At 37.1% G+C, this 16,332-nt stretch overlaps 2 protein-coding genes across 2 annotated transcripts; both read left to right on the top strand.

Annotated features, from left to right (window-relative positions):
• The first annotated feature begins 6,100 nt into the window (after window positions 1–6,100).
• Window positions 6,101–8,750, top strand: LOC108986128 (endoglucanase 1-like). Its single transcript, XM_018958652.2, has 7 exons — window positions 6,101–6,416; window positions 6,506–6,715; window positions 7,074–7,274; window positions 7,363–7,455; window positions 7,533–7,694; window positions 7,793–7,904; window positions 8,137–8,750. Exons 1-7 carry the CDS (start codon window positions 6,195–6,197, stop codon window positions 8,616–8,618), a joined length of 1,482 nt encoding a protein of 493 aa, XP_018814197.1. The 5' UTR covers window positions 6,101–6,194; the 3' UTR covers window positions 8,619–8,750.
• A 5,699-nt stretch (window positions 8,751–14,449) lies between these two features.
• LOC108986122 lies at window positions 14,450–15,730 on the top strand. The gene has a single exon (XM_018958645.2). The coding sequence runs from the start codon at window positions 14,450–14,452 to the stop codon at window positions 15,728–15,730; it is 1,281 nt and encodes a 426-aa protein (XP_018814190.2).
• The last annotated feature ends 602 nt before the right edge of the window (window positions 15,731–16,332 follow it).

Here is a 16,332-nt window from a genome sequence, read left to right as displayed (position 1 = left end):
TTGATACAGAGTTGGTAGTAAATATGGGCAATGGTGTGAAGGTTAAATTTGAACATATTGTTGTTATCAGACTTATTCTGGCTTCTAAGTATGTTTTGAACTTGTCTGATACTATTTTTATACCTTCCATCAGAAGAAATCTTATATTTGTTTCTATTTTGGACAAAACTTTATATTATAGTTTGTATAAAATTGACTTGCTTCCTACTTTAGATCCTAGTTCTTCTAGTGTCTCTGTTGTGAATGTTGTAGTTGGTTTTAAACATACTAAATCCAATGAAAACTCTTCTATGTTGTGGCACAAAAGGTTGGGTCATATTTCTAGAGAAAGAATGGAGAGGTTGATTAAAGATGACATTCTAGTTGACTTGGATTTTTCTAATTTTGAAACTTGTGTTGCTTGTATCAAAGGGAAGCTTCTAGATAAGACTAGAAAGTAAAAGATTAGCATAAGTCTGGATATTCTAGATTTGATCTATATTGATATTTGTGGTCTCATTTCACCTGCCGCTTTGGGAAATTATAGATATTTCATTATCTTTATTGACGAGTATTCTCGCTATGGTTGTATTGAGCTCATTCGAGAAAAATTATACTCATTGGAAGCTTTTAATGTTTTCAAGGCAGCTGTGGAACTCTAGAAAATGTTTTCAAGACAGAGGGAACCAGTATTGTTGTCTAAAACCCTATTGTTGACACTATAGTTGATGTTGATGTGGGGACTGATGATATTATTATGAGGAGATCATAGAGAATTCATAGACCAGCAATTTCAGATGATTATATTGTCTATTTGCAGGAGCATGAGTTTAATACTGGTATGTCTCTTGATCCAGCATCTTTTAAGGAGGCCATCGATAGTCCTCAATCTTCATGTTGGATGGATGCTATGCATGATGAGATGGCATCGATGTGTCATAACTGAGTATGGGACTTAGTTGAACTACCATGTGGCTATAGGTCAATTGGTTGCAAATAGGTTTTTAAAACCAAACATAATTCTGAAGGCCTGGTAGAATGGTGTAAAGGGTTTTAACCAAAATAAGGGTTTTAACCAAAAACAATGCATTGATTACAATAACACTTTCTCGCCTGTTTTTATCAAATATTCTTTTCGGATTATTATGGCATTGATGGCTCATTTTGATCTCGAGCTGCATCAAATGGATGTCAAGACTGCTTTCCTTAATAGACATCTATTTGAGGATGTGTACATAATGCAACCAGATGGTTTCTTAGTGGAAGGAAAGGAACACATGGTGTGTAAACTTAACAAGTCCATTTATGGGCTTAAGCAGGCATCGAGACAATGACACCTAAAATTTGATGAGATTGTTACCTCTTACGATTTCAAGGAGAATCTTGTTGATCAATGCATATATTTGAGGGTCAGTGAGAGTAAGTATATATTTCTTGTTCTTTATGTTGATGATATATTACTCACAACAAATGACATCGAGCTTATGTTTGAGATAAAATGCATGTTGTCATCTCATTTTGATATGAAGGATCTTGGTGAGGCCTCTTATGTTTTGGGCATCCAGATTTTTCGTGAGAGATCTATAGGCATTCTTGGATTGTCTTAGACTATCTACATCGATCAAGTTTTAAATAGGTTTAATGTGCATTCTTGTTCTCTTGTGAAAGCACCTATTGTAAAAGGTGATAAATTTTCTAAATCTCAATACCCTCAAGATCATAGTGAGAGGACCCAAATGCAAACGGTTCCCTATTCGTCTGGTGTGGGTAGTTTGATGTATGCTCAAGTATGTACACGACCTAATATTGCTTATGCTGTTGGTGTACTTGGGGGATACTTGAGTAAGCCTGGTTTGGTTCACTGGAAAGTTGCAAAGAAAGTACTTAAGTATTTGCAAGGTACTAAAGATCTAGTACTTACATATCGGCGATCTGACATTCTTGATGTAGTTGGATATTCTGATGTCGACTTTGCGAGTTGTTCAGATGACAGGAGATCTACTTCTAGTTATGTTTTTATGATGGCAGGAGGAGCTATTTCTTGGAAAAGTGTCAAACAGACACTTACAGCTTCCTCTACAATAGAGGAAGAGTATGTAGCTTGTTATGAGGCTACATGTCAGGCTATATGGTTGCAAAACTTTATCTTGGGGCTAGGTGTTGTGAACACCATTTTGGGGTCACTGAAGATATTTTGTGGCAATTCTACTGCAGTCGCTTTCTCTCGAAACACTAGGAGCTCTTCTCGCTCAAAGCATATTAATATTAAGTATTTGTTTGTTAGAGAGACAATAACCAAGTCTTATATTTGTATTGAGCATATTTCCACAGAGCATATGTTAGTTGACCCACTAACTAAAGGTTTAGCTCCAAAACTGTTTCAGGAGCATTTGACTCATTTGGGATTATTAAAGTCTTCTGTTGTATTTAGTTAGTTTGAGTTCTATGATCATTGACTGTTTGACTATATAGTTTATGCTCATATTCTATTTTAAATGTAACAATGTCAATTAATACTTGAGTCACACGCATTTTGGACAGGGCATACTTTATGTATTGAGATATATTGACTAGTCTCTTGCCTGGGTCACGCACATTTTGGACAAGGCGATTGTTTATGTAATGAGACATTATGTTTAGTCTCATGCCTGAGTCTCGCGCATTTTGGACAGGACGTACTTTATATATTGAGATATATTGATTACTCTCGTGCTTGAGTCACGCACATTATGGACAAGGCGTATTACCTATAAGAGACAATCTGTTTTAATCTATGCCTGAGTCAGGTGGTTGTGAATATAAGTTTAGTGTCATATATCATGTCGGTATAGTCACTAGACTAGGTGTTGCAACTGCATTTTAGACAAGGTCTATTGCTTTAAAGACATTCAGATTTGTCTCTACAACTTCTTATAGAAACGGGTGTTTGTCACTCTTTTGATTATTTTCATACTGAACTTGCATCTCATTGGTCTGAATTACGTGATTGCAAATATTGGTCATGTGTCGTATACCCTGTCGGTGTATTGTTCACTAACTTGTACTTGAAGGTTTGAACAAGACCTTTGATTTTGGGGTGCTTGTTTGTGTTTATATTGTGATTAAATGTAATGTTGTCTAAGTGGGAGATTGTTATATTTATTTTTATAAATAGTGGACTAGCATTAACATTTAGTCATTGAGCCCATAATGGGATGGACCATTTTAATAGACACATATGGAAACTCCTACTCTCACCCTACTTTAAAAATAGAACTAGCTCATTGAGTTCTATTTAGGATTTTTTGCTCTTCATCTTCTCTCTTTAGGGCAAGAATCAAAAATCAAATAAAGATGGGTAGAGAGTAGTTCTCTCCATAGCTAGAAAATTTTATCTTTTGCAGGAACCCTAAAACTTTATGAAAAATCCATCACAAGTTATTGGAGGTATGAATTCTTAATTTTATTGAACACATGCTTTGATTAAGGGAATAAATTATCACATCTTGTGAATCTAACATTTTGATCTTTGAAGTATTTTAAGTTAATGTGGACCTACCCAACATAAATCATAACTTATATAAAAATCCTAAATTAGCTGCTGGAATCTTAAACTTTTGTGTGATTTGCTGCTTTAGTTGCCCTTTTTCTTAGAGTTCAATATCTCATTCCCCACTTAAGTACATATTTTTTTTCCTGTTACCTGTGCAGAGGTTTTTGAAGAAGTTTTGGAAATTGTATCGTATATAACTCTCTTTCTCCAACTATGTCTCTGGATATGTGGGGTCTATGGTCATTGATGAAGGAAGCGTTGGCAGATTTTGCTATTGATTACTTTCCAAGTATGATCTTCTCTGCCATTTGTATACTTGGCTGGATATTCAAGGGAAATTTATTGGCACTATTGAAATTAGTATTTTTGTTTAGTTTGGGTATTCTTTTTCTTTTTAGAAGAGTATATTTTAAGGTAGAAATATATATACGTTGAATTATATTTTTCATATATCCTGTTTAGTATATATATATATATATATTGTAAGGGACCTATTGTAAATTAAGAGTATTTATCGCGATATATAAATGCCGAAAATATGTATTTTCTGCTTAAACAATCGTCGGGAAAAATCTTTCCAGCGACAATTAACCATGGTTGAGCATATATTTGCAGTAGAAATTAGGGCATTTTGTGGCGACACTTACTTGCCGGTAAAACTCAATTCTTTGCGGCTAAAGGGAAAATGCACATACTTGGCACAACAATTGAGGCTACCTTTCGGCGATGGGAAATCAGACAAAAAAGGGTATTTGCAACGAATAGAGGGCTTTTTTCTAGTCGTCGGGAAAAATCATTTTTCTTGTAGTGCATACACGTATAGCTATACAACAGAGAAGGAAATAATCACAAAATATATACAGCATCTCTACAATCATGGGTCAACTACTACAATCAAGCTAATGACTGATGCTAAGAATAAGGAGGATTGTGGAGAATCCTCAACATGGAACGAAATCAAGGTTTTGGCTCTTCTGAAGTCCCAAAATCTCTCTCTGCAATTTCATCTTCCCGTCATTTTCTCAATATGTAAGGGACATTCAAGCGTGCAAGGAAATAATTCAAGCGTGCAATTCTTATCTTTAGGACTTTCTGGCCTCGTTGGCAAGTGGACATATTGATTTTTTAAAATTAGAATTCTATCAATATAATTATAATTATAATTTATGTATAAGCAACAGATAATTGAATGAGATTTTATAATATTAAAATAGAGTATCATAATATCTCCATTCTCCAATAATATTTAATAATTATTTGTAACAAAGACACGATACTGAGATTAGACTATATCTCAATTTTTTTTATTTAATCTAAATGAAGAATTCATGGCCACATTAGGCGGAATTAGATAACATGATGGCTTAACATGATGAAAGTTTCCACTTCAAAGATCATAGACTACTCTATCATGATGCCAACTTATTTCAATCTCGTTGCTGCAATGGGGATATTGATTATGTACTACTGATCAAAATGAAGAGAATGCCTCAATATTCGAATAAAACAAGTTATTACTGCAAGGCTACTGTCTCATCATGTGCGACCTGGACACGATAAATGACCCCCAATCTACTCAAAATGAAGAGACTCCATGCAATTCATTTAGAGAACACAATTTTGAGATGTAATTGATGTATCTACTGGAATTGACATGTGAAATCCTTTACCTCCTAGATTGATCAACTGAGAATGCAGCCAAGGATTGCAGCCATCACGGGCATGTATATATATATATAATATATATATATATATGTATATATATGATACTGGTTGTTTTCAAACAGAATTCGATATAGGCTACTCGTGTTCTTCAAAAAGTCCAAAATCAAGCCGCGCCTTCCTCCACTTTGTAATGCAGAGACGATGATTTTCCCACCAAAAAAGAAACTTAATATACTTGACCATCCATGTGATACTCTAGGTTACTAAAAAGTCCAAAATCACGTGATATTGTATATTATGGTTGGACTTTAAGCCCTCCCCCCTCTCCAAAAAATGCAGGTCTCTAACTAACAAAACTGTTTATGCATTCGGCTGCCATTGAAGATCAGCCACTGGTAGCCTCTGACGGCCCATGTGATCCATTCTTTCTACGTAACCGTGACTTTGTTACTACAGACAAAGTTATATTTTGTACAAAATTCCATACCATACTGCGCCTTAAATTGTGGCATCCAAAGTCCAATCACGCCTATCCCATTTTTCTCTCGTAAATCACGCATTTTGAGTCATTGTAAAGGTAATTTCTCTGTGCAAAACCCTGAAAATTTGAAGAAATGCTTTTTAAACGAGATTTCATCCTAAGAATTATTCTTAAATTTGAAGAAATGCTTTTTAAACGAGATTTCATCCTAAGAATTATTCTTTCTGCCATGTCCTTTTCTCGACCATAACTCATGACTTTCTGGTTCCTATATCCAGTAGAATTGATCAAGTTTGTTTATTTGTCCCCACAAATGTCCGGTTCAGCGCAGTTGATCCCGTGATCAGCATAAGACAGACATGACTCTATCCCAACGATCAACGAACTTCCTCCAACGTACTGCTTGCCCTGTTCTATAAATGGCTGTCCCAACCTCAAGAAATGTCAAACCTACAAGCACTCTCTCAGGCCTCTTCTGTATTCTTAAACCACGAGCATTGGAAACAGAGAGGGGTTGTGGAGGGATAATAAAAAAAAATGGCTCTTAGTAACACCGCATTTTCAAAGGTGATGCAAATTCTATGCTTAACTCTTTGTTCTCTCACCTTGCTTTGCTCTGCCTTCACTTCTCAAGATTACTCTGAAGCTCTTGAGAAATCCATCCTCTTCTTCGAGGGGCAGCGGTCAGGAAAGTTGCCATCAAACCAGAGGCTCACATGGAGGGCTGATTCTGGGCAATCAGATGGATCTTCATATCATGTATCAAATCTGCTTTGGTTTTTCATTGCTGAATTTAGAATAACTATCATAAGTAACTGACTGCGGTTTTACTTGCTTGTGGATTTCAGGTGGATTTGGTTGGGGGTTATTATGATGCTGGAGATAATGTCAAGTTCGGCCTACCAATGGCCTTCACCACTACACTATTAGCATGGAGTGTCATTGAGTTTGGTAACTCCATGCACAACGAGATTGAGAATGCCAGAGCTGCCATCAAATGGAGCACTGATTATCTTTTAAAAGCTGCCACTGCAACCCGGGATACCTTATACGTCCAAGTGAGCAAAAACAACATGGTCTTAGCATCGCCAAAGAAATGGCGAATTCGGATATAGAATTAGAAGTAAAAAAAAAGTCAAAACAGACCATAACATTTATATAGTTGGACGTAAATACAATCTCAACCAAGAATGGTGAATCCTTGCATTGCAGTTAATGCATGCTTGTGGGAACAGCGGAAGTAGCCCACTCTTGACGTGAAATTCACAGACACTAGTTAACTACTGCATTGCAGCACTATGCAAACTAACATAGAAGGGGGGAAAAGAAGAAAGATAACCTTATCTTCATCATTCTTAACATTAAATCAGAGGGCTCGAGACTTGTGAGCTTATGGTTCGGTGCTGAATGGTGCAGGTGGGAGATCCAAATATGGATCATCGCTGCTGGGAGAGGCCAGAGGATATGGATACGCCACGCAATGTCTACAAGGTATCTGCTCAAAACCCAGGATCAGATGTTGCAGCAGAGACGGCTGCTGCACTGGCTGCAGCTTCAATAGTATTCAAAGACTCCAACCCCTCTTATTCCACCAAATTGCTTCATACGGCTATGGAAGTAAACATCCAGACCAATTTTCTTCATTGATTTCAAGTTTTCTGTTTTTGCAACTTAATTAACAAGAAACTTCATCACGACACTGCAGGTATTCGATTTTGCAGACAGGCATAGAGGTTCTTACAGTGACTCTCTCAATTCAGCTGTCTGCCCATTTTACTGCTCTTACTCAGGCTACCATGTAAGACACTTTCTATTTGCTTCTAGCTTCGTTTACTACTACTTGACAATAATCTTGACCTTACTTCTGACAATTAGGATGAGCTTCTTTGGGGTGCATCGTGGATTCATACAGCCTCACAGAACAGCACATACTTGGCTTACATCATGTCCAATGGCCACACCTTGGGCGCAGATGATGATGACTACTCTTTCAGCTGGGATGACAAGCGAGCCGGGACCAAAGTTTTGCTTTCCAAGGTCAATTTTAAACTCTGTTCTTGCCACTCCTGCATTCGTGTTAAATGATTTTCACCACATGGTAATAAAAAATGAACTTTTTTTGGAACTTTCCACAGGGTTTTCTAGAGAAGAGTGCTGAAGAATTGCAGCTATACAAAGCACACTCGGACAACTACATATGTTCTCTAATGCCCGGAACATCTAGTTTTCAGGCTCAGTATACGCCTGGTCAGCAATCTCTTTCCCTTTCTCATCCTTTCTTCATTGAATTGCCAATGGTATAGGTGCAGCTCCTTCGCCATCAATTACTTCAAAATACAACACAGTTTGGGGGGCCTATCATCATTTTTTTTCTACCTAGATAGATGGCAGTGACTTCCCATGCTGTGATGTGAGGTGAATTGCCACTGCAAGGAGATGCACTCAGTGTTAAATGATTGCCTAATACTATACTCTACAGGGGGACTTTTCTACAAAGCAAGTGAAAGCAATCTGCAGTATGTTACTTCCACAGCTTTCCTCCTCCTAACATATGCCAAGTATCTTAGCTCCAATGGCGGAGTTGCCACATGCGGTGGTTCGACAGTCAAGGCAGAAAATCTCATTTCACAGGCAAAGAAGCAAGTTGACTACGTTTTAGGAAATAATCCGGCAAAGATGTCTTACATGGTCGGCTTCGGAGAGAGATACCCACAGCACGTCCACCATAGGGGCTCCTCTCTTCCTTCTATACATGCACACCCTGATCACATTGCCTGCAGCAATGGTTTTCAATACCTGAATTCCGGCTCACCCAATCCAAATATCCTTGTTGGAGCCATAGTTGGTGGCCCTGATAGTAAAGACAACTTCTCTGATGATCGGAACAACTACCAGCAATCTGAGCCAGCTACATATATAAATGCACCATTTGTTGGTGCTCTTGCTTTCTTTTCTTCTTAGGCAATCCCACCACAAACTAGTAACATGTTCAGTACCTGTGGCTTGAGGATCATTATCAGTCCCATGTAAGCTTTAAGTTTAGAGGAATCTTGATTGGAATAGAAATATGCAACAATCTTGATTCGTATCCAACAACCTGCAAGAAAATTGAAGTGACTGTCGAAACTCAATATCTTGCCTTCAAGTTGTTATATGTCCTTTGGACCTTTGAAACTTAAACCAAATTCTTCTTCATAAGACCATGCATCACATTCACAAAGCCTGTAAAGTGTCCTCTTGCAACAGGCTACTAAATAAATCTTAAACTATTCTTCATCCTAAATTTTGTCATGCTAATCACACATGTTGATTGACATATTTTAAGTGACTGTTCATTAAGTACTAAATAAATTAAGCCACTTGAAATATGCTAGATTAGCAAGTATGACTGGAAATAACAAAATCTCAGTGCTCCCATCTAACCAGAGAAGTTTCTTTGGCATATCCAAGAATTTAACAATCTAGCATAACTGGAGGCGTTGCATTTACATATATACCAATTGGCTTTCTACTTTGATGGCTGTTGGCTCCTGTCAAGCGTTGTATTAACACAGGATTTGGCTTTAATAGGTACATATTCAAACTAGCACACGCTTGTTTTTCAAGTGTATATTAACAATATATTACGGTCTAAAATAAGTTATGCACATGATCAACTAAGTATAATTTTACTGATGAAAAACAAATATATAACTAAAGTCAGTTAGCTAAATGCAATGAATTATTATACAATAAATATAATAAGTTAAGTGAAAACATTAATATGTGTGCGCATGATGAGTTACATCAAATTGATATTCGATACAAAGTAAATACATAAATTGACGTATTGTCTCGACTTATTATCTCGATTGTAAATTTTTTTAATTGTAAAGTTAATCCGGAAAATCATACCTAAACTTATTCTTATTAAAATATCATTTCAAATTTAAGGCATCTTTTAAGTTTTATTGTTGAAAATATTAAATTCATTTTGTTTCATTTTATTTTTAGAGTAATGCTAGATACAATTATGTATTGTGCAAGCGTTGTGCACTTTTTTTGAAAAAAAGTGGGGTTTACTATTAAAAATTTAAATTTTCCTATAGATGCCATATTTACTTAATTTTTTCAAAAGGGATGGGTGGCGCTTGCTGTTGTGAAACCAACAATGACAAACAAATAAAAAGCAACAATCACACAACACAAAATTAACGTGGTTCGTCAATGTGCCTACATCCACAAAGCTGCAGGAGACTTTATTCAAGAGGAAATTAAAATCATACACAGTGAGTTACAAGAGTATTACTCTACTCACACAATCTCAACTCTCACTTTATATGGCTTTTTCTCTCTCTTAATATGCTCTCACACCTTTACCTCTCTTTGTTCACTTTGATTTGCTGAACGTACTCACAAGAGAACAAATATTACTTATATTTAGTGAAAACGGTATTGGAAACCCTAAATGGCAAAACTGGATTCTTCGCTAGAACGGGTGTTGAGTGTACATTAAGCGAACACTAGGGTTAATGCTTCACTCGAACCCAGCATCAAGCGAACCTTGAGCGAATAATCTATCTAATCTTCACACGAGCCCATTGTTGAGCATACCTCGAGCGAACTCACAGGTTGAGTTTCGCTCAAGCTCTAGCTCGAGCAACAGTCTAGCAAACTTTATGTTTGTACCTTTTCTGCTCATAAACCAGACTCCACATGCAATCCAATAATCTCTCACTTGGAGACTGGTTCTCCACATTCCAACCACTGTTTTCAGCATAAGCCATATGTAGCTCACAACTCAAGTCTTTGAGTTAGAAGACGCAGTGTAGTCAAGCCTAACTTCAGTTTCTCACGTGCATCACCATTAGTCAGCACATCTACTGGACGACTCACAACTTCCACTGTATTTGGAATATCTGGTCTGGAATCGACCCTAGCAACTTTAGTCAACTTTTCACTTGCTAGAACTCCCGTCTCGCAAGATTTTCTTGTTCTTCCCTGGCTCACCACCTTCTGTCAACAAGATATAGTTCAAGGTAGGTGTCCAGCATGGAGGTTCTGTCTTCCTAGCAACTCTGCGAGCATCAACTGTAGGTGTATACGTCCCTAGAACACTAGATGCTCTACCGCAATGTCTCACACCTCTGCTCCGCACTGTGATCTGGGAAGATTTCCTCAAGCTTAAATGAGGAATAACAAAACTGACTCTCTTTTACTTCACCATCTGATTTGCATGAACAAGCTTGCTCTTTTGTACTCTTGTATTTTCCTACACATCATTGGACACTGATGTCATATATAAAGTGTTAGATCTTTTACCACTCGCCATAACCAGTGCACCCTTTTGTGACCATTCACGCTCATCCAGAAAACACTACTTTATGATCGTTGTTGTTGAACTGTCCCACAGAGATTAGGCTTTTCTTCAAATCTAAAATGTGTTTGACTTACTGCAAAAAGTCCACAAGCTCTTGTTAGGAAGTGCAATGCGCACATCGCCTACTTTCACTACATCCAGTGTCTCTCTATCGGCAGTATACATCTTACTAAAATCACTAGCAACATAGTTTTGCATGATCTCTCAATGTGAGGTGCTATGGAATGAAGACCCTGAATCAAACATCCAGTCGTCAACCGGATTGTGCACTGCAAGGATTAAAAGTGTCTTATATTTCTTCAGCAACCATGTTCACGCGTTATCATCAGTAGTTTCCTAATTCTGACAGTCTCTTTTGATGTGGCCTGGCATGCCACAACTCCAGCAAGTGATTTGCTGCCCAGATCTCATCCTGCTCCTGCCCTTATTCTTGGTGCTTGACTTATCGTGTCTCCTGTTGAACCAGAGAACTCAGTAGAATCTATTTTGCATACCTCATCAGCAAGAATCATGTCACATATATCATCGTAATTCAGTTTCATATTGTCGGCTAAATTACTCACCGCCATCCTCATGGCCTCCAAACTATTTGGCAACAATGCAACAAAAGACAATTGATTTCTGATCGTTTTAAAGTCATTCACGTGTTGGGCCACATACATACCTTCTAACATCTTCAGATTGAACAGTTTCTTCATTAGATGCACTTATTATTTGCTAACGGCTTTTCCTATACACTAGATAGGGCTGCCATGAGATCCGTTGTGGTCCTTTCCTTAACAATGTTGTGTGCAAACGATCTTGACAGTATCAGTTGAATAACCTCATAACCTATCGATCTAACAAGTTCCAATTAGCATCGTCTATGGTCTCCAGCTTCTTTCCCAACAGTGGAAGATGGAGTCTTTTCTCATAGAGGTAGTCCTCTATTTGCATCCTCCAGTATCTAAAGTCAGTGTCGTCAGACTTCTCGATCCCAGGTATTTTCACTTCATCTCCAGCCATTGTTTTCCCTCAAACCTGAACATTAGCTCTTGATATCAGTTGTTGTGAAATCAACGATGGCAAACAAATAAAAAGCAACAATCACAAGACTCAAAATTAACGTGGTTCGTCAATATGTCTATGTCCACAGAGCTACATGGGATTTTATTCCAGGGAAGATTACAATTACACAAAGTGAGTTACAAGAATACCACTTTACTCAAACAATCTCAACTCACGCTCTCTAGGGCTTTTTCTCTCTCTTAATATGCTCTCACACATTTGTCTTTCTTTGTTCACTCTGATTTGTTGAACGTACTCACAAGAGAACAAATATTACATATATATAGTGAAAATGGCGCTGAAAATCCTAAACGGCAAAACTGGGTTCTTCTCTCAAGTGGGTGTCGAGCGCACCTCGGTCGAACAACGAATTGAACATTGGTTCGAGAGGTCTGTCGAGTATTGGTCTAGTGAACACTATGGTTAATGCTTCGCTCGAGCCTAGTATCACGCGAACCTTGAGCGAACAATCTGTCTAATCTTCGATCGAGCTCATTATCGAGCGCAACTCGAGTGAACTTACAGGTTAAGCTTCGCTCGAGTGCCAGGTCGAGCAACAATCAAGGGAATTTTTTGTCTGCGCATTTTTTGTTCAAATACCAGGCTCCACATTCAACCCAACACCTGCGACTCTATGACTGTAAATATATTTCTTTTATTTTAAACTTAGAACTCATTTGGATATTGAGATGAGATGAGATGAGAAATTTGTGAATAATAATGAAATAGTTTGTGAATAGTAGTTAAATGGTTTGAATTAAGATGTTTATAAGGTTTTGGGAAAAGAGAGAACAAAAGTTTAAAAATTTTATAAAATTAAAATATAATTTTTTAGAGTAATGTTATACACCACAGTCTCATACTACTTTTATCACACTATATAAGATGTGACATAAAGGTATGTATTGATGATAAATATGCGTTGCATCTTACATAGTGGGATGATAGTGTGTTGTATGAAATTTTTTATTTTTATATTATTTTTGTTTTTGGACTTAAAATATTTGAATTATTTTTTTATATTTTGTTTGAAAGTTTGAAAAAATTATAATAATTAAGTAATGATTAAATAAAAAATTTAAATATTTAAAATTTAAAAAAAAATTATATTTATGATATTTAAATATTAAAATAAGACAACTAAAGAGAAGATGAGACACCGTCCTGCAATTCAAACCCAGTCACATATAAAGACAACGAATTGGAACCAAGCAAACCTTCGATCACGGGGTTGGAATCTTCTTTTCTAAAATATTTTCCTTCCCTTTCTTTCTCCAATGAGCTCTGGCACATTCCCCTTTCCCTTGGCCCGACCAACAACCCATCCCCAATGTTTACTGTCACTAACAATTCTTAACATAATTCGCGAATTCCATAGTAATTTAATAAAACATTAACAAACGAAATTGAGGAATTTGATTAGTTTAATTGAATAAATTAAAGATAAATGCAACTCTCCACTTTAAATATTATCATCTGATAATATATTGTAATGTTTCATATTTGAAAGGGTGATGTTACAGTCCCGCTGGGGGCTCTCGTTGGGAGCTCTCGCTGGAACTGTAGTATTATTTTATATGTATTTTGTTTAAATAATTTTTTATACAAATTTTTTAATATTTTTAAATATTTTTAAAAAATAAAATAAATTTAAAATATTATTAAGAAAATACTTTTTTAATCAAAAAGTAAAAAAATATATATATTAAAATATATTTTCTTAATCATGAAATAAAATAAAAAATTATAAAAAATAGATTTTATATAGATTTTTATATATATTGTTTTTACACTTTTAAATATTTTTAAAAAATAAAAATAAATTTAAAATATCATTAAAAAACACTTCCTTAATTAGAAAGTAAAAACAAAATCATTAAAAAATATTTTTTTAATTACAAAGTAGAATAAATATTATTTTTTATTCTATTTGGTGATTAAGAAAATATTTTTTAATAATATTATAATTTTTATTTTTATTTTTAAAATTATTAAAAATATTTATGTAAGAAAAATTTTAAAAAATAGATAAAAAAAAAAGCTACAGCCTTACGAGAGCTCCCGGAGCACGTAGCATTTTCCTATTCGAAATAATTTTTACTATTCTCTCTCTACTTAAATGACATCAGTTTAATCTCATATCCAGAGTCTTCTCTCGCTCTTTTTTCTCTCTCGGGAAGGGGAGTGAGGTGAAGTGGGGTCCACAAAATATTCTAACAGAATTGGAGGTGGCAGAGAGGCAAGGGACGTGCACAACGGTTTCGTTACGGCTGAGTGGGAGTACCGAAGGTGGCAGGGAAGGGGTGGTCAGAGGAGGAGACGCTGGTTCTTCTCTGTTTTCTGATAAGTAAGAGAGGCAAGCAAGGTGGTGAAGGCTGAGGAAAACATGAATGAACTGGAGAAGAGGTGGGAAAGTATGAAACTAACGGAGGAGGAATCCAAATGCATCGATCTAGACGATGAGATACCAGAGGAATTGAAAAACAAGGAAGACTGTAGTCTGGTAGGGAAAGTGTGGGTGGAGAGAAGCATTAGTAGGATGGTGATAGAAAACACAATGGCAAAAGTATGGAGAATTAGTAGAAAAGCTCAGTTCCAGGAGGTTGGAACAAATATGTTTGTTATGACTTTTGCCAACCAAGCTGACAAACTACGTATTCTTCAAGGAAGGCCATGGTTATTTGATAACCAGATGTTTGTGATAATGCAGCTGAATGGATCTATCCCTCCACAGAAGATGGATTTCAGTAGAGAAAGGATGTGGATTCAGTTACACAACTTACCTTTAGCATGTATGAATAAGGATAGAGGAGTGGTGATGGGGGAGACTATTGGTAGAGTGCTGGAAGTGGAGACTCTGGTTGATGGAAGCGGATGGGGGTCGTTTCTTAGAATCCTAACAGAGTTAGATTTAAAAAAACCATTAGCTAGGGGAAGAACTATTACTATAAAAGGGCAGGTTCTCTGGATACCTGTTAAATACGAGAAACTTCCTCATTTCTGCTTCAGATGTGGGTGCATTATCCACGATGAGGTAGGTTGCAGGGGAAAGGATGGGGAGGAAATACAGTTTGGTGCTTGGATGAGGGCTGGAGTGAGAGCTAAGTTCCAAAAACAAGGAGAGAGTAGATGGAGTCCAACTAGAAATGGAGTCAGCATAGAGAGAGGGGAATCAGCTGCTATAATGAAGGTGAAGGAGGTTCCACAAGAGCAGACTGTTGATAAGGGAGGGGTAGAGACTGACTCAGGGTTTGAACAAGGGAGAGAGATAGGTCAAGAGACTAAAGGAAGTGAAAGGGAAGAGAGTAATTTGGGTAGTTCACCAACATTTAAGGGCGTGAAGGATATTACTATAGAGAGTCAGGAAACATTAAGTGAGGAAGGGAGGGAAGAAAGGAGTTCTCTGAGAGAGGAAGTTGAAAATAGCATAAGGGAGACGAGGGGGAGAGGAAAAACCATAGGAGCCTGGAAGAGAAGAGCAAGAGAACAAGGTGACAAAACAATTTCTCATAGTGTCTCCAGCCTTTCAAAGAGATTATTTAGTCCAACTGTTGTAGGGAAGGAGGAGGTAAGGGGGAGGAAGAGGCAAAAAAGTACCAGTTGTGAGGTGCTTGAAGAGTCACAACTTTTGGTGGAGGCTGGTGGACAGCCCCACCAATCATTATGAAAACTCTCAGTTGGAACTGCCGAGGGCTTGGCAACCCTCGGACAGTTCAAGACCTTTGCCAACTGGTAAAGGAAAAGAGGCCAAATGTGATATTCCTCATGGAAACAAAGTTGAGGAGTGGCAAATGTGATAGCATAAAAAGAAGAGTGAGGAGTGAGGGCTGTTTTGTGGTGGAACCTGAGGGTAGGAAAGGGGGATTAATGTTACTTTGGGACCAGTACACGAGAGTGGAAATTCTGAACTATTCCAATAGACACATTAATGCTTGGATTAAAAATGAAGATAGTAATGAGAGGTGGTTGCTGACAGGCTTCTATGGGCAGCCTGAAACTAGACTAAGGGCAGAAGCTTGGCAGTTGTTGGCATCATTGAGACCATTAGAGGAGGTAGGATGGTGTGTGGTAGGGGATTTCAATGAAATATTAACACATGATGAAAAAAAAGGGGGCAATCCAAGACTAGAGAAACAAATGGGCAGGTTTAGAGAAGCATTGGAGATGGGAGGTCTGTTTGATTTAGGGTGGAAGGGTGATAAATATACTTGGAGTAATAAGCATGGGGATGAGACTTTCACAAAGGAAAGGCTCGATAGAGCAGTAGCT

This window comes from Juglans regia, chromosome 2 (genome assembly GCF_001411555.2).
Source record: "Juglans regia cultivar Chandler chromosome 2, Walnut 2.0, whole genome shotgun sequence".
Taxonomy (NCBI): Eukaryota; Viridiplantae; Streptophyta; class Magnoliopsida; order Fagales; family Juglandaceae; genus Juglans; species Juglans regia.
The sequence above is the reverse complement of the archived record's forward strand: the minus strand, read 5'-3'. Positions and strand labels throughout refer to the sequence as shown.

Excerpts from the sequence above, each read along its gene's own strand:
- LOC108986128 (XM_018958652.2), top strand. The coding sequence starts at position 6,195 with ATGGCTCTTAGTAACACCGCATTTTCAAAGGTGATGCAAATTCTATGC. Across the intron at positions 6,417-6,505 it reads CAGATGGATCTTCATATCAT|GTGGATTTGGTTGGGGGTTA; the intron begins GTATCAAATCTG and ends TGTGGATTTCAG. Across the intron at positions 7,905-8,136 it reads TCAGGCTCAGTATACGCCTG|GGGGACTTTTCTACAAAGCA; the intron begins GTCAGCAATCTC and ends TATACTCTACAG.
- LOC108986122 (XM_018958645.2), top strand. The coding sequence starts at position 14,450 with ATGAATGAACTGGAGAAGAGGTGGGAAAGTATGAAACTAACGGAGGAG.